Below are 20,038 nucleotides of genomic sequence, written 5' to 3' on the forward strand. Positions count from 1 at the left end.
AAATCCGAAATCACCCCCTTTACCCTCAAATAGGGTATTATTTTAGGGGACAGCCAATTGTAGTGGTGTCCGAAACTATAGTGGACGTTATCGAATGCACTCATTCTATCCCACATTGCACTACAATAACGAGTGTGTGTACAGCCGATGCACACTCAACGGCTGTCCGAATTCACTCACTCGTTTTGTTATCCACTCCTTCAAGTGAACTGTATTAGTGGACTAACGTTGAGGATTTAGGGGGGTGATTTTGGATCCATTGTGAAAAGGCCCAGCAGAGGTTGTACTTCCTTCGCCAGCTGAGGAAGTTCAACCTGCCACAGGAGCTGCTGACACGGTTCTTCTCAGCTCAACCGTCATTGAGTCTGTTCTATGCACTTCTATAACTGTCTGGTTTGGTTCAGCTACCAAAATCAGACATGCGGAGACTACAACAGACAGTCCGGACTGCTGAGAGGATTATTGGTGCAACAGAAACAGCTTCTTCCTACAGGCCATTTCCCTCTTAAACAGTTTAAACCCTGTGCTATACCCTGCTGCTTAGAGCAATATCTTTGTAAACCCAGTTGATATTTATTCATATTATTGTAATGTTCATAATCTTATTATGACTAAACCTGATTGTGTCTTTATACTTTTAGATTGCATTCTTATTTTTTTTATTACTATGTTTCTTGTTGTTGTATTTGTATGTGTGCACTGGAAGCTTCAGTCCCAATAAAAATCCCTTGTGTGTGCAAGCACACTAGGCAATAAAGCTCTTTCTGATTCTGAACTTCTTTTATTTTGAAAAATTACGTACTTCCGGGGGATTGTTGTTCTCTTTCGGCCGCTTGCTTCACACTGTTGCAGTCACACCGGTGATTCGGCGAATAAGATCATGCATTAGGGCAGAACTGGTGGAGTAATAAAGAGAATTTAAGAACAGGTGAGACTATCGTATCTGAATACAGGTGCTAATGTTACTTACATTTATCTCGAGGAGTCACTTGTGGCTTTTGATCAAAAGTTTAGGACCGGAATGCGGTGATTAGCCTGCTGATAATCTAACATATTCTGTAATCTCACATCAACTCATTCACTAACACACAAAAATGAATTAAAACCGTTTAAGTATGGATCTAAATGTGAACTGTTATACTATACCGACTAGTCTCATGCTAGTTTGCAGCTTTAGCTTTGCACACCTAACCAGAGCTGATCACCACACACTCCTAAAGCTTTCATTTACTGATTGTAAATGAGTTTCAGGCAACGGCGATTAAAATATTATGTTTGTAATGTACGTTTTATATATTTATGTATATGTGTCATGACTACTGTAAGTATATATGTATGTATTAAGTTGTAAACAAGTATAAATCATTGTAGTATTCGTTGAACTGCCTTTAATTATTATGTATTTACTGTATTATGTTTTGTATTACAGTAATGATAATTGAGATTGAGATATTATTTTATTTAATAATGTAGTAATGGTATATATATATATATATATATATATATGTATAAAGAATGGTTAGAGTGATGTGAATTATTTCAGATGGCATGAGAAAGTTGCTCCGCCCTCTGTAAACACCTAGGCTACATGTTTATTTGAGATCTCTTCTCTTTCTCTTTCTTCTTCACTCTCACTTTCAAGGCTTATCAATTCAGGATGATCATCACACTCCTGTAAGCAGTTCTCCAACCTTGAAACACTGAAGATCTGCATCAACAACAACTTTCAACAATGGAGTCATTCCAAAATCATTTGAGACTTTCGAGGAAGTCATTGCTGTTTGCCTTCATCGCAGTATGGCTTTTCGTTTCCATTTCCTCCGATGAAGATTACTACAAGTTGTTAGGTATCTCGAGAGAGGCCAGTACGCGTGAGATTCGGCAGGCTTTCAAAAAGCTTGCTCTCACAATGCATCCAGATAAAAACCCTGTGAGTAGCTTTATTATGGCATGCCAACAAGACTGTCCTCCTTTCTTGTGACACTCTGAGAACGCTGCTATTGTCTTTTTAGAACGATGAAACGGCCCACGACAATTTCTTGAAGATCAATCGTGCCTATGAGGTGTTGAAGGACGAGGACTTGAGGAAGAAATACGACAAGTATGGAGAGAAGGGCCTGCAAGATGAACAGCAAGGAGGAAGATATGAAAGCTGGAACTATTACAGATATGATTTTGGTAATTTAGTTCTCTACGTTATGTTCTATGTGGATGTTATTTCATAGTGTAATAATACAAAAGGAAATGTGTAGATATGCCGTACAAGTCTCTACATTGGAGAAAAACCACAAAGTTGTGTTTTTCAGGAATTTATGATGATGATCCAGAAATTACTACGCTAGACAGAGGGGACTTTGGTAAGTTATCATCTTAAATCACGCTGATTATGCGGTTATATTGTATTTCTAAGCAAATGGAAAATGGCGTCTGTGTGCTGGACTGAATCTCATGAAAAAAATGTCCAGGTTATCCATATTTCACCCCAAAATCAAAAGATAAAAAATGCATTATATTTTTAAAGATAATTAAGAATTTCTGCAGTGTGACAACATTTCCATGACATTTCCCAGTTTTTCAAATTATGCATCCAGACGTTTACTTTATATTTTCATTTGTGCAATTTTCAATATTGTTAATGGTGATTGTCATTAGTCTCTAGAGGTCACTAATAATCTTTTACTATATTACAGAAAAGGTATTTAATTTAGCACATATTAAATGCTGCTAAAATTTATATTTCACATTGTATCAATGAGTTTTCTTTTATTACTTGAAGAATTGGAAAGGTATTATGTTTAAAATAATAATACATAAAAGGCTAAAAGACTATATTTTCTTTATACAAAATTTGTTTTTTATTTTGAATTTGGGGAGAGATATGACCTGAGAATTTCCCTTCATCTCTTTTCAGCTGATCTTGGGATATTCAAATAGAGGCCTAACCTGTTTTGCAAATGGCAGAGTGTTGTGACACCGGTTTTGTCTTTTTCCACAGATGCAGCTGTAAATTCTGGAGAGGTCTGGTTTGTGAATTTCTATTTCCCACGCTGCTCGCACTGTCACGAGCTTGCCCCCACGGTGCGTAACTTTATTTTCTCCTCTTAGTCACTTCCTCCTCAGAGCACACAATTCAGAATTGTTCTGGGTACTGTAGTTGATTTGACTGACAAGTGAACGCACCCCACAGTGGCGGGAGTTCGCTAAGGAAATGGACGGTGTGATTCGGATCGCTGCCGTGAACTGCGGTGATAATGGCATGTTGTGTCGTAGCAAAGGTATCAGCAGCTACCCAAGCCTCTATGTGTTCAGAACGGGAATGGTGAGGACATTCTGTCTCTATCAGCTTGTGATACATAAGATGTGTATAATCTAAAATATAAATGTAATCATGCCAACAGAATCCAGAGAAATACTATGGCGACAGAACAAAATCAAGCCTCACCAAATTTGCAATGCAGTTTGTGAAGAGCAAAGTGACGGAACTATGGCAAGGTCTTTTATTTTTATTTTTTATTATTATAAATGTATGTTAAAGGGGTCATGACATTTGCCTTGATCTTTTGACAAATAAGAGGTCTTTGTTCCATTAAAACATCCTGCAATTTTAAAGCATCCTCCTCATTATAAACAAAGCATTTATTTAATCAGTCTCCAAAAATGACTCATTTGGATATTGTGGAATTTGTAGCGTCACATGGGCAAATACATTTGCGTGTGCCTGCCTCCAGAGCAAGACATCGATGAATAGTTATACATCATCGCACCATAGGCCCCGCCCACTGGCATTCAGTCACTGACATTTGCCTACACTGGATGTGTTAAAAGTAAATAGAACCCATTATAATCAATGACAATGGATACACTGTATCCAATTATGTGGAAAATTATTATTTTTATGAAAATGTAAGCAAGTTTCCTTCCAATTCTGGTTACAGTAATGCAAAAAAAGTAATTCTTCAGTGGGTTAATAAAGGCCTTCTGAAGTGAAGTGATGGGTTTTTGCGAGAAAAATATCCATATATGAAACTTTATAAACTATAATCACTGGCTTCTGGCAATGGCCGTACGCGCATTCAGTAGAAAGTCGAATCCCGACGGAAGGGTGACCTTTGACCCGACGTATGACGTAGGCATAGCTTAAGCTTAGGTTAGAATAGATGCCTCCTGTGAAAACCAAGTTTTAAATATGGATATTTTTCTTACAATAACCCATCGCTTTGCTTCAGAAGGCATTTGTTACCCACTGGAGTGGTATGGATTACTTTTATGATGGATGGATGAGCTTTTTGGAGCTTCAAATACTTTTAAATGCAATTACAAAGCTGGGAAGAGTCAGGATATTATTTAATATAATTCTGATTGTATTCGGCTGAAAGAAGAAAGTCAGATGGGGTGGTTTGAGGGTGAGTAAATTATGGGAAATTATGGAATTATGTGAGTAAAACTATTCCTTTAAAAAATGGATCTTTCAAACAGGGTCAGAATGAGGGTTGAAAATAATAGTTTTCCCACTTTTATATATTTGTTTTTTTTGTGCAAAAAACGTAACATTATAAGTGAACCTCATGGAACACATTAAAATAATTTATTAAAAATCCATGTCGTGACCCCTAAATGAATACTTTTCCTTTTTGTGCAATTTGGTGTGTTTAGATACCTTTTCACTCCATTTACTACTGTTTATCCTTAAATTCAAACGAAAAAAATAAGAAATTATACTGTGTATAAAGAATTTTTTTTCCATTGCAATTATTTTTATGAAAATGTAGGCATGTTTGCTCCCAATTCCTATTACAGTAATGTAAAAAAAAAACTCTTATATTCATTAAAGTAATGTGAAATATATTGTTGTAATGTATTTATATAAAGTATTAATATAACATTACGTTTGTTTAGTCTTTTATGTTGTACTGCCTGTACTGATTTATGCTGAAAATGTTCATTTTCAGGGAACATTTCCAACGAGATTGATCGGGCATTTGCTGAAAGAATCGGCTGGTTGATAAGTTTCTGTGCAGACACTGGGGGTGAGACAGCTACTGAACCTTAAGGTTAAAAATGCACAATGTTTTCTTAAAATATCACTAAAATGAAAAAAAAAACAAATGTTCATAGATTGTCTGGAACCTCAGACAAGACGGAAGCTAGCTGGAATGCTGGTAAGCGTTGAGCTGATCATGTTTAACCAGATTCAATTCAAGTATCAATCAACTATTGTCTCGTGAGCATGAATGAACATGTTTCTATTGTCTCGTGAGCATGAATGAACATGTTTCTCTCTACAGGACGGTCTGGTCAATGTAGGATGGATGGATTGCTCCAAACAAGCAGATTTGTGTGAGAGCTTTGAGATCACCACTAGCACAACGGCCCTCTTTCCCCCTGGCAGTTCCCTTGCTCAGAAAGGCAGCGTATTGGTAGGGAACTTCTTCTAAGGGGGTGTTTACATTACACTTTATGCTTTTTGGCCATTCATTAATACGACAACAGTTTTGGGGATCTGAAAATAAAAACGGGTTCCAAAGTGCATGTTTTTGAAAACAATACCATTATTGTCTCTGTGTAAACTACAAAAACGCGAATTTGTGAAAACGGTCACGTCATGCGCGCATGTGTATTACGTGTTCAGTGAGGTTTATTAACGCTTCTCCAGCAAAGCGTAGTTTTACTGTTTGTATACAGTAGAAGAATGCATCCGTGCGCAGGCGTGTAGTGTTTCTTTACAAAGTGTAATCACCAACTACTGACCTGGCATGCACAATACAGCGTTTTTAGTCGTTTTTGTGGATCCGTGTGGACGGAGATCATTTTGACAACGTTGTCGTCTGTACGCTAAACTTTAAACATATTTCTGTTTTTACTGCATTGTTGTTGTGTAAACATACCCTAAATATTGCATCCTATCCAGTTGTAGTAGTTCCTGGTTTTCATTTTGATTTTATTAACTTTGCAGTTTATCCAGAGTTTGGATACTCGAGATATATATGCACAAGTGTTGCAGCATCTGCCTGACCTGGAGATTCTTACAAAGAGCAGCTTTGAGGTAAGCATGCAAGTGACTTTTAATGAAGATCATAAGAACAAGGAAAAGCTGTACAAGAAGAGTTGTTTGCACTGAACTGAACGTAGTCCTGTACCGCACCCTGAACTACCTGCAGTATCACTGTTTACACAGTAACTGACGCGCTGGATGAAATAGGATTGCGTGGCATAATTATGTGCATCTGTTTGGGAATGTCATGAAAGATGCCCTACTAATGATCAGGGTTGTTGTTTTTTTTTTTTTCTGATTTTGTAATTTCAGCATAAATTGGCTCATCATCGATGGCTCATCAGTTTCTCCTTTGGACACAACAATTTGGCAACACATGAGTATAAAAAACTAAAAGCTCTTCTAAAGGACTCTAACATACAGGTTCTTGATTTCTTTTCTTTTTTTCTTGACTTTCCTGATTTTATTTAGAGTTAACTTAAAAAAGTAATGATTACTTCTGCTCATGTTGTTCCAAACCCGTATGACTGACCTTTGTCCATGAAACACTAAAGTAGTAATTTTGAAGAGTGGTCATGCTGCTTGTTACCATATCAAGCTGCAAAAAGGACCCCAAAAGCACCATAAAAGTCGTTTGTATGACTTGTGCGCAATATAATCCTAGTGTTTTGAAGCTGAAATTCAGTCTGTTTCTCACATAAAGCTATCGTATGGCTTTGAACAACTTTAGGTAAGTCGTATGGACTACTATATAGTACTTTCATGGTGCTTTCACCTATTTTTTGAGGCAGAAAATCGTACAGGTTTAGAACAACATGAGCGAGTAAATGGTGACCGAACATTTGCTGTTTTTACTGTTGTTTTATGCAGTACATAGGTCACATGAGTTCTGGTATATGGTGCTGTTGTGTTGGATTCATTGCGTTCATCTGTTTGCACAGGTGGGGAAGGTGGACTGCGTCTCAGATTTAGAGCTGTGTGCTTCTCTGTATATACAGAAGCCCTGTGTGGCTGTTTTTAAAGGGGTTGGAATTCATGATTTTGAAATTTACCATGGTGAGTTTTAGTAAGACTTAATATTCTGGTTCTAAATAACAAAAACAAGTGTGTTTTAGCCCTCTGATGCATTAATTATTCAAGTAAATATTGGGTTATTTTAAGGTGACATACTGTAGTTACATTGCACTTACTCAAATAAGTACTAAGTAATATTACTTAACTACATGTACTTACCATAGAGTTATGGTTAGGGTTTGGTTTAGTTACTTGTAATTATACATAATTTACTATAGTAAGTACATCAAGAACACCTTAAAATAAAGTGTTACCAAATATTTCAATGCTTGCTTATACATTAAAACAAAAATATAATCACTCCAAATCTCTTTATTTGTATTTTGAGTTACACACACACACACACACACACACACACACACACACACACACACACACACACACGAGAAAGAGAGCAGTCATGTTGAATTTGTTGTCATAAATATACAATGGCACATGAAGAGGACGATCATATACACTTTCCTTTCAAAATTTTGAGATAAGATTTTTTTTTTATATTTTTGAAAGACATCTCTATATGTTCACTCACATTGTGAAATATTATTCCAATTTAAAAGAACTGTTTTCTACCTTAATATACATTTAAAATGCAATTTATTCCTGTGATCAAAGCTGAATTTTCAGCCTCATTACTCCAGTCTTCAGTGTCACATGATCCTTCAGAAATCATTCTAATATAATGATTTGCTGCTTAAGAAACATTTATCATCAGTGTTGAAAACCGATGTGATTCTTAATATTTTTGTGGAAACAGTGATACATTTTTTTTATTCTTTGATGAATAGAAAGTTCAAAAGATCAGCATTTATTTGAAATATACTTTTTTGAAACATACATTTCTTTACTGACAGTTTTGATCCTTGCTGAATAAAAGTATTAATTTCTTTAAAAAAAAATTCTAACCCCCAAACGTAAACGGTAATGTAGTTAGTAAATGTCAAAAGTGGTTTGGATGTAACTACACTCCCTGAATGGCTAAAAATTTATTTTAAAGATGTCCTGTATCCGAGGGTTAAAAGACATTAAAACCTGTAAACATTCATCCAAATTGGTCAAATTTAGTTTGGTATTGGTCTAAAATGTTTGTGATTTGTACTTTGTGTTAAATCTTCAGGTAAGGATGCCCTTTACAACGTTGTGGCCTTTGCAAAAGAGAGCGTGAATGCCCACGTCACCACCCTCAGGCCTGAGAACTTCCCCAGCCATGAGAAGGAGCCCTGGCTGGTTGATTTCTTCGCTCCTGTGAGTTGCCTCCATTTGAACACTAATGATTTTCTGCTAAGCACATACTTACATTACCATGGTAACTTCCTTGATACATCAAACTCAGTAGGGTGAGAAATGATTTTGCGGAGGCGAGCACAGTGAACATTACTGACACAGTGTGAAATTCATACATTAAAAGCATAATTTGGATTTGTGTTTGAAATGTAGCTTCTTTATTATACGTAATTAATTATTCTGTCCTACAGTGGTGTCCGCCATGTCGAGCTCTTCTCCCTGAGTTGAGAAAAGCCTCCGTCCAGCTCTTTGGACAGCTGAAGTTTGGGACTCTAGACTGCACCGTGCACGAGGGGCTCTGCAACATGGTACTGAGATGCTCTCCTTTGCTCAAACATTGCAGAATTTGACAGTAGATTGGGCATGATGGCTTATGTGCTCAGTATTTCTAGCATAATAATGTGGTTTCTTGCAGAGCATGTTTGAGGGATTGAGATTCTCATTGGCTTCCTGTCTTATTTAACAGATCTATTTATAGAATCATCGTAAAACCTGCTGAATCTTTGCAACAGGAAACCACAGCATTTGACTTATGTGTTACTTTCCCTTCAAATTGCTTACAAGTGAAGGGTGCCATTTCTGTGCCACTAGCAACTAAATCGTAAAACACTTTATAAAAATGAAGCATGTTTCTTATATGGTAAAATTGCAAAATTGCAAAAATATTTAACTTATAATAATTTAGTATTATTATCATTATTGTTATTGATTATATTAGTAATTATTAATATATATTATAATCAATAATAATTAGTAATAATAACTTATTAAAATTTTATTATAATTGTTGTTCTTGTTATATTTTTTTAACCAGTTTCAAACACTCCCTATCTTCCTGCACTTCCTGAGATATTCCTGCCTCGCATTGCCTTTGACATTGTTTATTTTTCATTTATGATTATTTTAGATTTTTCATTGTATATAAATACGTTTATTTTACCTGAGTATGAAGGTGACAGCCGGTTCTCATCTCTTGCATCTTTCCCTTCTTCAGTACAACATTCATGCATATCCAACAACTGTAATCTTCAACAAGTCCAGCATTCATGAGTACGAGGGCCATCACTCTGCAGACGGCATCCTGGAGTTCATAGAGGTGAGAAAGGGCTGAGGCACAGATTACGGTTACACTTCTTCATACTCTCATTCATAATTCATACACGCATATGTTTAGATGAAATAGATTGTGTCTATTGCAGGACCTTGTGAACCCTGTAGTGGTGACTTTGACCCCTGAGTCATTCCAAGAGCTGGTGAAGAGACGCAAGTCCTCAGAGACATGGATGGTGGATTTCTACGCGCCGTGGTGTGGCCCTTGCCAGGCCCTGCTGCCTGAGTGGAGGAGAATGGCACGGGTATCTGCCCTCAAATATCATACTGGCTGTTACACTTTTTTACTTTTTACGTTTTTTTGCAGCTGTATATGATCTTGACGTGAAAGCCCTTTTAAAGCACTTGTCCACAAATTTAACTGTCCATGATTTTAATCGTGATTTGCGATAACCACAATCATTGTGCACTTGCCATTTATTTTTGACATTTTCACAAAATTTCATGCAAATACTAGAAATGCCATGAAAGTAATTAAGCATTTTGGGTGCACTTTCACTCATTTGTGTAAAGATCTGTGTAAAGGACACGGAGATTTTGTCCAAAAGGTAATAAAAAAAAAAAAATCAAAATACAAACAAAAACTAAAAGGTCTTCCTTCATCTTAAGTTTAAAAGCAGTCTTAAGATCCTGAATGTTCATATGAAATCTAGTTTACTATTATTAACTATTATACCAATTAAAACATAATCATTAATATTATTATTATATTGTAATATTTTTGTTTTATTATAGTTATATATTTTATATTGATCAAGCACATGATTTAGTCTTCATACCACTGTTAAATAGCTGGTTTTTGCTATGTAAAAATATGAAACAAATAACTAAAAACTTATAATAACCTAACTGGATAAGTATGCACACCCCTGAACTAATACATTATTAGTTATTATAGTTGAAGTGCCCTTTGATTTTATTACTGCACTCCATCTGTTTGAATAGTAGATCAGCTTGGCTTAATACTATTCTCAAGTTCAGTATAACCAATAATAATAATTGTAATTGTACTAGATTAAAAAATCTGAGAAGTCAAATTTGCCTAAAATATTTTGTTTTCTTTATTATTTAATGTTTTAAATATTTTTAAATATTTTAAATATTTAGATTTAAGCATTTATATTTAATTGTATATAATATTTAGTATTTGTAATATTACTCATATCATTTTAAAGGAGAACTCGGCAACTCTAGCGAACTCTAGTCACTTCTTCGCTGATTTTCCCTTTTGTTGTCGCATGTTTTCCCCACGAGCTCCCCCTACAGCTGTGGGGGGGCGTATATGTCACAACACGGTCGTAAAAAACTCACTTGCGGCGGCCTCCTCCCCCTCTCTACCGCTGCTCATGTGCGTTTGTTTTGGTCGGAGCAAGCCAACTGAATCGTGTGGAGCTTTGTCTACCGAGGTGGGTAATCTGGTAATACATCATACATGCGTGTGTGTTTATGTTGAATTGCCGTAAAGCGATTCGTGTTTCGCGCTCGTTCTCGTTCTTGTTCCCGCTTCTCACGAGACTTCCAATTTCTATTTTGCCGGGACGCTAGTCCCCAAGTTGCAAGGTTGGTTTTCCGCCTGGGAACGCTGGGGGGAGCGGGGAAAGTCACCAGAATCACCAGAACAGGTTGTTTAACCATCCAAATGATTTCTAGACAGTTTTATTAAGTTAAAAAAGTTACCAAGTTCTCCTTTAACCCGTGCAATATTTGTTTTGCAAAGCCTCAAAGGTAGTAATTTTAAATATTTCCAAGTTCCATGTGACTTTTTCTTAAGGTGTATGTATCCATTTTAAGCTTACACTTCACGTGAATAAAAAAAGACAATTTATTGCAGTCATTTGACAAGTAATTGTTTGCAAAAGTCATGATCATAACTACCCTATTGCTGTGTCTGCTCTAGATGCTGAGTGGGATTGTAAACGTGGGAACAGTCGACTGCCAGAGAGACCACGCGTTCTGCCAGAGCGAGAGTGTCCGAGCTTACCCAGAGATCCGCCTGTTCCCTCAGAACAGCAACCGCAGAGACCAGTACCAGTGAGTGTACTCTACATTCCCTACCTCATATACAATTACACCTCAGTTCAACAGGTTTTGCGTTTCTCTCCCATTGTTAACAGGAGCTACAATGGATGGCACCGGGATGCCTTTTCACTCAAGTCTTGGGCCTTGAGGTGAGCTGGATTAATTTTCACAAAATATCCATAAATTCGCCAGCGTTTTAATCAGCTTATACTATTTGATTTAATAGTTTTCGGTAAGCATGCAAGATACTTGATTCAATAATTTCAATACAACTTTAGCTTGTAGCTTTTATAACAACTAAGCCAATTTTTTTTAATTAGCCTAGCTATTGTTGTACGCAGTGCATTGTGTCATTACCTTAGCAACATGCTAACGTAAAACTCAACTGAATTAAAGTTGCTGCCTAACTACAGAGTTACAAACTAGTCACTTTTGGTTCCATTTCTGTCAGAAAGCTGTCTATGTAGGCAGAGCTATATTACATAACCTCTAACCCATGGTGTCTTCTGTCCGTAGCTCGCTGCCTCGTGCCTCAGTGGATCTGTCACCTGAGGACTTTAAGAGAAAGGTTTTGGGAGGGAAGGATCACTGGGTGTTGGATTTCTACGCCCCATGGTGTGGCCCATGCCAGCAATTTGCCCCTGAGTTTGAAGTTCTTGCCAGGGTAAGACTAATTTGTGAAGACATCTGACATAGAACATTTACCCTCCTCGCAAAGTCTTTTCACAATTAAACTCTAAAAACTTAACATACAAACTGTAACTTCATACTTGTGTTTTTAAAGAAAGATTAAAGTTTATATATACACACATTTTATTTCTCCATTTTTAATTTGAAACTGTCATTTGCAGCGCTTCATGTGATTGAAGTACACGTCTTGTACCTTTGTCTTTGAACCAAGTTTGCACTTGCTTATTTTGTAGTTTTGTGTATCTGTGTAATCTCAAGATTGTCTTTGGGTCGTTCTCAAATCATGCTGGAGAACGTGATCATCAGGTTTTGTTCATGTCAGCTCTAGTGCTGCAGTCATTAAAGCAAAAGGCTGATTCAGTTTAGACTTTTCACTCAAATAGAAAATTAAAAATGCTGTAAAAAGTGCAATTGTAATTTAAAAAAATGCAGCACAGGAACATTTTCACAGGCTCTTGACTAGCTTCAATCAGTGCAGGTGCTCTGATCGTGAATAATTCAAAGCATCAGTCATCTATTCCTCCCGTCTGCAGATGATGAAGGGAACTGTGCGAGCTGGTAAAGTGGACTGTCAGGCACACTACCAGACCTGCCAGAGCGCTGGGATCAAGGCTTACCCCACTGTCCGCTTCTACCCCCACCTGGGCACCACACGGGTACGGCACAAGCGCTGGCCATCGTATTGTTTCAGGTGCTCTCTGGGTTATTTCTGTACCTACTCAAACCTCTCTATCTTTGTGTCCCAACCTCTTGTAGCGAGATCATGGAGGAGAGCATATTAACAGCAAAGATGCCACCGTCATCGCGGACGTTCTCCGACAGAGACTCAAGCAACTAGCGTTACAGGGAAAGTCCTCCAAACTTAAAGTAAGATACTCGCTGCCTATTGGCTCTCACTACTTTTGTTTTAGGAATAATTTTGCTATGATCCGAACTGAATAGTTTGACATGGAAAAACACAAAACGCAAGGTTAAAATGAAACTCTTAAATTAAAATTAATCTCATGTTGAATCTGAAAAATTTTGCTGTGACAATCCAATTTATTATTATTATTATTATTTAAAATAGGGATGCTGAATTACAGCAAATCATAATCACGATTATTTTGGTTAGTGTTGAGATCACAATGAACATGATTATTCATTGATTAAAAAAGATTTTTAAAGAAACTTTAACAGTGGATTTCCTTGAACTTTAATCTGACAAACAATTAAAAAAAATGTAAAAGGTGAGAAAATAAATTAATATATTGATTGAGTTCAACTGAAATGCCAAATCACAACACATTTCTACTAACTGACTGATATATGTATTGCCCCTTCAATCACTGGCCATTTGTTACAAAATCCCACCCATTTGAGAGCTCGACCAATCGCCATTCAGAGAAGCAAGCCTCTAGGCAGGAAGTAAAGTGATTAAAAGTCCAATGTCCAATGAATAAGCAGATTTTTCCCAGCACAAATGTAGCTCAAATGTAGCTAATTTTATCTTGATTATCCTGTTTTCATAATCGTTGAAAGCCAGAATCATATTTCAAAAGACGTACAATTAATCGCGCAGCCCTTTTTTAAAAAAGTCAGCGTTTTTATTCATAGCATCTTTTTCATTTCCTTCCCTACAGGATGAACTATAGGACACATCTTGCGATCCACAGAAGCTGTTGAATGTGGTGATAGTGATGGAAGAAAACGCACACTCATGAACTCACTTTGATGAGCGCGAGAGATTTGTTTGAGGTTTTTGACTGCCAAATGAACTGTAGAAAGGACCTCACCTCGACTGCTTCAGAGAAGGGTTTGAGGAGGGAATCAGAATTCAAAATGCACCTCTGAATGTGTTACTGATTCAAGGACAGGTCACCACAGTGCAATTATTTATGATCCTCTGTAATCTATGAATGTACTGTCATAAAGTGTCTTCATTTCCTTACAGAGTCTGTATCAATAGATGTATTTTCTCACAGCTTCTCCATTTTCAATTGGATTTCTGTGATTAAACGGTCTGGTAAAATGTAAAGAATTTTAAGAGAGTTGTATTTTACTTGGTATTTCTATTTTTTTTTTTTTTTGAAGACTACTTATAACGTGCTTCTAGAACTATCATGGAGTTTGTTGTTAAGCATAACACTACACTGGCGATAGATATGTTCTGTTTTATTTGTTCTTCTTTTAACCATTTTAGTTACTAGCAGCTATATTTGTTTGAAGAGATTCTTTGTAGAATACACCTCCCCCTTTTTTTTTTTTTTTTTTACTTTGTTTACTGATATTTCTCTATTAAAGGTGTGTGAATGTTCTTCAGGTGGCCACTAGGAGGCAGTGATTAAACATCAAGTTTTCAAAGGCCTGTTAAATTGAATTGAATTGAATTGAGGGATATTCACTATTGTTTTGTAGAAACAACATCTTATATGAACATGACACAATGCCCTGTTTATGCTAAATAGTTATTTCTGATATTTTGTTACTGGCTGTTTTGACTGAGTTACACTGTTGTTTTTCAATATAGAGGTTTAATTAAACAAGTTCTGTATAGCACATATTAACTATATTTCTAATATTCGCTGAGAAATGGCTAAATATTGTCCCAAATTTCTAAAAATTACTTTAAGTTGAATGTGAAGTTGGTCCCTTTATGTTATCAGTAATGTAATGTTTTTATAACCATTGTTTTAAGTCCCAACTCTTTGAATTATACAGGCTTTATCCCCCTTCTATTTGCACATATTCCATTAAGATTTATGTAAATGGTTTATTAAGATATGAATGAGCACCAGGTTCAAGGTTTGGCTGGTTAGCATGGTCTGCTGGTACATGTTGCATCTACAGCATAATAGGGCCATAAATCTAGTTTTTTCATGGTTTAACTTTATTTCAATGGTCCACTTTAGACATTCTACTAACTATAAGTAACTGCAACTACATGTCAACATTAGAGTATTAGTAGAGACTGTTGGGTTATGGTTAGTGGACATTTACTTGCCAAGTTACTTATAGTCAGTATAATGTCTGTTTGGGAACCATCAAAATAAAGTGTTGGCAGATATTCAGCAGACAGTCTACTAATACTCTAATCATAATGACTGATGATAGTTGACATGTAGTTGCAAAGTTACTTCTAGTCAGTAGTATTCACAAACAGAATAACTATAAGATGGGGACCATCAAAATAAAGTGTTAGCAGATATTAAGCAGACAATCTCTACTGTGGCAACACATCAAACTCTTTTCTTCCCCTTGTCAGTGTGAGGAGCTCCCATCATAGTGCGCAGTGTGTGTCCTGGCATGGGCGCTGGAACAGGGCTCACCCCCGCGCGGACACCAAGGACACGCTGCTTACCTTGGATGAAAGCTCGCACGGGCCTCTCGCATGCGGGCGCTGGAAGAAAATCCCTCGGCGGCGTGACCCCACCGTACCCCCCTAACCGACGGGTCCCATCCAGCGCTTATGAAATCATGGGGAACACGCAGGGTGGGGAGAAGCCCATAAAAAAGCAGCACACCCCAAATTAAAGCAAGGTTCAGTAATAATTGTTCAAGGTCATTTTGACCATTAGAGAACATTGGAAAGGAATCATGGGAAGCGTGTGAACGTCCTGCCCAGGTGAGGCAGTGTTCCCAGAGCTGCGGTTGCCCTGGTGATTCCCGGGGAACTGGGCGACCCTGCGGGATCGCTACGTGTTTATTTTCTTTCATTCTGAGGTGGAAAAATCCCACCTGGGGCCGCTGGACAGGCTCTCTCAGCTGGCAGCGCTTTTCCCAGTTCTGGCGTCAGCGCGTTGTAGCACCTTGTAACCACAATGTGGTTTTTAACGAGAGGAACACTAGAGTTCACGGAAAACACACACTATATGCTTTTAAAAACCAACGTCATTTTGGACAATCATAAAAATGTGTTGTGAAATTTATAACCTGATTATAATTTTATACTTTTTTTTAATTAAAATATCACACCAAAATAATACTTTTTCTTTTTCTTTTTTTAAAAATTGACTTTCAGGTTCATGTAGTCTTTTATTTTGCTGCAGTTAACGTTCGCACACATCGACGTAAAGGCTTTATGAAGCCCAAGTGGCAAGTGTAATGGTTTTTCTCCATCAGGTGCACAACTCAACTAAAACCACCATAAAGCTCCCTGATGACTATAAATTCAGATGCAGATACTGACAAGGGGAAAGTCTTGTAGATGTTGATGACTTGATTTACATACGTATTTTTATTTATTTATTGCATCTATTAAGTTATAGTATTCCGAAAATTCACAGACAAGGACATGAATGCACCACTTTTATGGTAAATATGCTCAAATTAAAAGTCATTTGAATATTTGTGATATTTTAAAGTAAAAATGTCTAGGGGGTGTAACTTCACAAAGATTTAAAAAAAATAGTCAAAATTTTTACAATAGTTTGATGTTATTTCCTAAAGCGATTTTAAATATTTTAAAACGTATTATTATTATTATTTAAAAATGATTTAGTTCAGGTTCTCATAATATATTCAGAATTCAATATGAAATGTTTTTTTTTTACCTTAAAATGCTTTGTAGTTAAGATGTGAAGTAATATTTATTCAAAGTGCAAGGAAAATATTTTATCATTAATATTTAATATATTACTTGACTGTTAAACTACTTTAAAGTAGAGTATATGCATGTTTTAAACTACCTTTTTTTTTTATCTTTGACATTCTTATTTGTCACTGATCCACAAGCTACATTTTTGCCCAAATTAATAAAACATTTTAAAAGCTAAATGTTCCACTTTGGGAAATAAACAAGAATTCTAAGGCCTGGTTTAACAGCAGGGCTTACATTAAGCCAGGGGTTGGCTTTAGTTAAATTCTGACATTTAAGTATAGCTTTTTTAAACGTGCATTAGAAAAAAAACATTACTAGATTGCATCTTGTGACAAAACAATAGAATAAAAGACAGTTCAAACATGCATTTTAGCCTGGGACTAGGCTTCAATCGTGTCTGTGAAACCAGGTATTACACCTAATAATATATACCAGGTATGTACCCAATAATTTTGTGTGTGTGTGTGTCTTCTGTTTGATGTGAAGAAGTCTTTGGTGCTAATCGTAAGGTAAATAAAATGCCCAACATGTAAAGCAACTATTTGCCCAGACAATGTAAACGTGATAATTGGGGCTTTGTGAACAGCTCTACAGTGCGTCTGATTGGCTTTACAGAACATCCAAAAACAGCATGCGGCTGCTTATTGCAGAGATCTTATCATAACGGATTCGTCTGTAAGCGTATGCAGTCCTCAAAACCTCACGGCAGGTTGTATTTGAGCAATTAGCATGGACTTCTCCCTTGAGAGGAAAAAAGCATCTTTTCAAGTAATGAATCAATTAGTACACAAAGTTCACAAGACAAAGCATAATAGCTCTGAAGAATGGAATTGTGGAAGTTTCGGAGAATGTGGTGCTCTGAGGGAATCTAGTGTGACGAGAATCACTGCTGGAGGAACCATAACAAAGTCCTTTCGACATGGGAGTTAGACCCCTTTACTAGAGGATGGTTATCAGTGAATAATGATTTAAATTTCAGTCTGTTTTACACACAAATATGTCACATGACTTCACAAGGCTTTAAGGCTCACGAGACTTATATATATAGCATAATATGTAAGATTTTTGTAATAAAATATCCAAAAATCACTTGCACAGTGTGATATATTTCGTGCAGTTGTGTACTTACAACATCCCAAAAGTTCCCAAAGATTTTTAATTTCAGAGAAATTCCAATTTTAAATAATGGCTCGTCCCTTTCGCCCTATCCCACTTGTCGCCTGTCAATGACGTAATATCCGCGTTATCCCTGGTTTCCGCTCATACTGCCATAGTAACCATGGAGACAGATGTGGACAACTGCGCTACGCTGACACTGTTGTTGTTTCGTTCAAACATTATGGACCATGGCAAGCAGACTTTGGGACAAAAGGAGAACTAAAACGAGGATCAATATTGGCGTGGCGTTTTCGAGATGTCGAGAGCTCCACGTCCGCGACAAACTTCGACTTGACAGAGACGCGCAAAAAAAAACCCTGACCTGTGTGAGTATTATTCAGCAGTTGCGGGTAGAATGAAATGTCCTTATTCCTTTATATCCGTGGGACTCGCGTGTGGCGCTGATATCTGTCTCTCATTAGCAATCGTGCCCTGCTTCATACCACAGTCATGTTAAAAACTTCAATGTATTAACTCATCTTTATAAAATTGTATAATTATTTATTTTATTTACTTTGATTAACTTATCTTCATGCTGTCCAATCCTGATGACTTTTTTCTTCTATACCACAAAAGAATAAAAATTCTCCATTCATTGCATTTGTATGAAAAAGCAAAATTTCTCCTTTTGGTTTTCACAGAAGCAATAAAGTTCTAGAGGTTTGGAACAACACAAAGGTGAGTAAATGATACCAAAAATGTTCATCTGTTTGTGAACTAACCGTTTAAGACTAACTAGCAGTCTGTCCGCACACCAGATCGGTGCTGTTCACATTTTGACTTTCTCCTGTAAGTGCCCACACGGGGCTCAGGAAGCCTCCACTTGTCTTTGGCCTCATTAAAGGGCAGAGTTGTTTTTCTGTGGCAGAGGGCAAAGAAAATAAGCCGTAAATGTGAGCTGTACAGATGTTTTAACGTTCTGCAACAGCAACATTGAGGCAGACTAAATCAGACATCTGCAATGCATTTGAGCTGGATCTCTAGCCTTCAGACAACCCTTCATCATCCACCGCTTAGCACCTGTGAAGGAGACTCACGCACATATACACAGACCTGTGTGGGTGCATAATATAAATGATAACATACATTAAGTGTTACTGATTCTGTGTCACGGATTTCTTTTGATGCTTAATTGGAAACAACAGGCTTGATTTCAACAAAATAGTGCAGCATTGTGCAATAGGCCTATTCATGTTCCCGAAAGAAGGGTGATCAGAACGAGGCCGATTACACAGCTGAGCTCCAGGCACATATGAAAGTGCTTTGAGTCAGTTATCTATACGGCCACATGGAATAAGAACTCCAAAGAAAGTTCCACAGATTTCCAAAGATTTGGAATTCCTGGCAAAATTCTGCACATACCCATTTCTTTGTGTGTTTGTTTATTAAAGAGTCTGGCTAATTTTATCATGCTTTAAGCTAAACCAAATAGAGCGTAGTCCTCTCAGCTCTGTATAACATTTACCATATTTAAATATATCCCATGAAATGACTTGACGAGCCCAGTTTTCTTTCCCATGATATAATTACCATTCGTCTGCAAGAGGCCATCTGATACAAAATATTTGCAATTATTTAATAATTATGAATATTTTATGATTTTTACCTCAGTGAAGTTCAAGCCTCGACTAGCAGGGAATAACGTTAATTGAGCCAAGCAAACCAGAGTGTGGTGTTGATGTATTTCCTATTGAAAAAAGAACTCTGAATGAGACATATCGTTGAAAAAAAAATAGCTAATAGCCACTAGCTTTGAGTTCATGAAGATAGATAGATAGATAGATAGATAGATAGATAGATAGATAGATAGATAGATAGATAGATAGATAGATAGATAGATAGATAGATAGATAGATAGATAGATAGATAGATAGGAAAAAAGCTCTCAGCTTTTAGCATCCTAGCTACATCCTATCTTTCAAATGAGGTAAAATTTTAATATGGGAAGCAAATTACTATAAAATTACTATTAAAAACTTAACAAAACTTACCAAAGTCTGTGTTCTGTTGTTAAACTCTCTCACAGCAGGTGAAATAATCATAGTAGGCCCAGGGCCGGCGATTGCTATATAGGCGAACTATGCGGTTGCCTAGGGCGACAAATGTGTTGGGGGCGCGGACGCACTCTAGTGTCG

At 36.8% G+C, this 20,038-nt stretch overlaps 1 protein-coding gene across 1 annotated transcript; it reads left to right on the forward strand.

The window, feature by feature from the left end:
* The first annotated feature begins 783 nt into the window (after positions 1 to 783).
* Positions 784 to 15,042, forward strand: dnajc10 (DnaJ (Hsp40) homolog, subfamily C, member 10). The gene is made up of 23 exons (XM_081368796.1): positions 784 to 928; positions 1,643 to 1,930; positions 2,013 to 2,178; positions 2,307 to 2,357; positions 2,996 to 3,078; positions 3,188 to 3,319; positions 3,399 to 3,492; positions 4,950 to 5,027; positions 5,116 to 5,159; positions 5,286 to 5,417; positions 5,954 to 6,043; positions 6,305 to 6,415; positions 6,934 to 7,048; positions 8,181 to 8,308; positions 8,539 to 8,655; positions 9,342 to 9,443; positions 9,547 to 9,702; positions 11,355 to 11,488; positions 11,572 to 11,625; positions 11,993 to 12,140; positions 12,700 to 12,822; positions 12,923 to 13,033; positions 13,789 to 15,042. Exons 2-23 carry the CDS (start codon positions 1,733 to 1,735, stop codon positions 13,798 to 13,800), a joined length of 2,379 nt encoding a protein of 792 aa, XP_081224922.1. The 5' UTR covers positions 784 to 928; positions 1,643 to 1,732; the 3' UTR covers positions 13,801 to 15,042.
* Positions 15,043 to 20,038: the final 4,996 nt, after the last annotated feature.

This window comes from Scardinius erythrophthalmus, assembly GCF_964197995.2.
Source record: "Scardinius erythrophthalmus genome assembly, chromosome: 6".
Lineage (NCBI taxonomy): Eukaryota > Metazoa > Chordata > Actinopteri > Cypriniformes > Leuciscidae > Scardinius > Scardinius erythrophthalmus.

Excerpts from the sequence above, each read along its gene's own strand:
- dnajc10 (XM_081368796.1), top strand. The coding sequence starts at position 1,733 with ATGGAGTCATTCCAAAATCATTTGAGACTTTCGAGGAAGTCATTGCTG. Across the intron at positions 11,489-11,571 it reads AACCGCAGAGACCAGTACCA|GAGCTACAATGGATGGCACC; the intron begins GTGAGTGTACTC and ends CATTGTTAACAG. Across the intron at positions 12,141-12,699 it reads AGTTTGAAGTTCTTGCCAGG|ATGATGAAGGGAACTGTGCG; the intron begins GTAAGACTAATT and ends TCCCGTCTGCAG.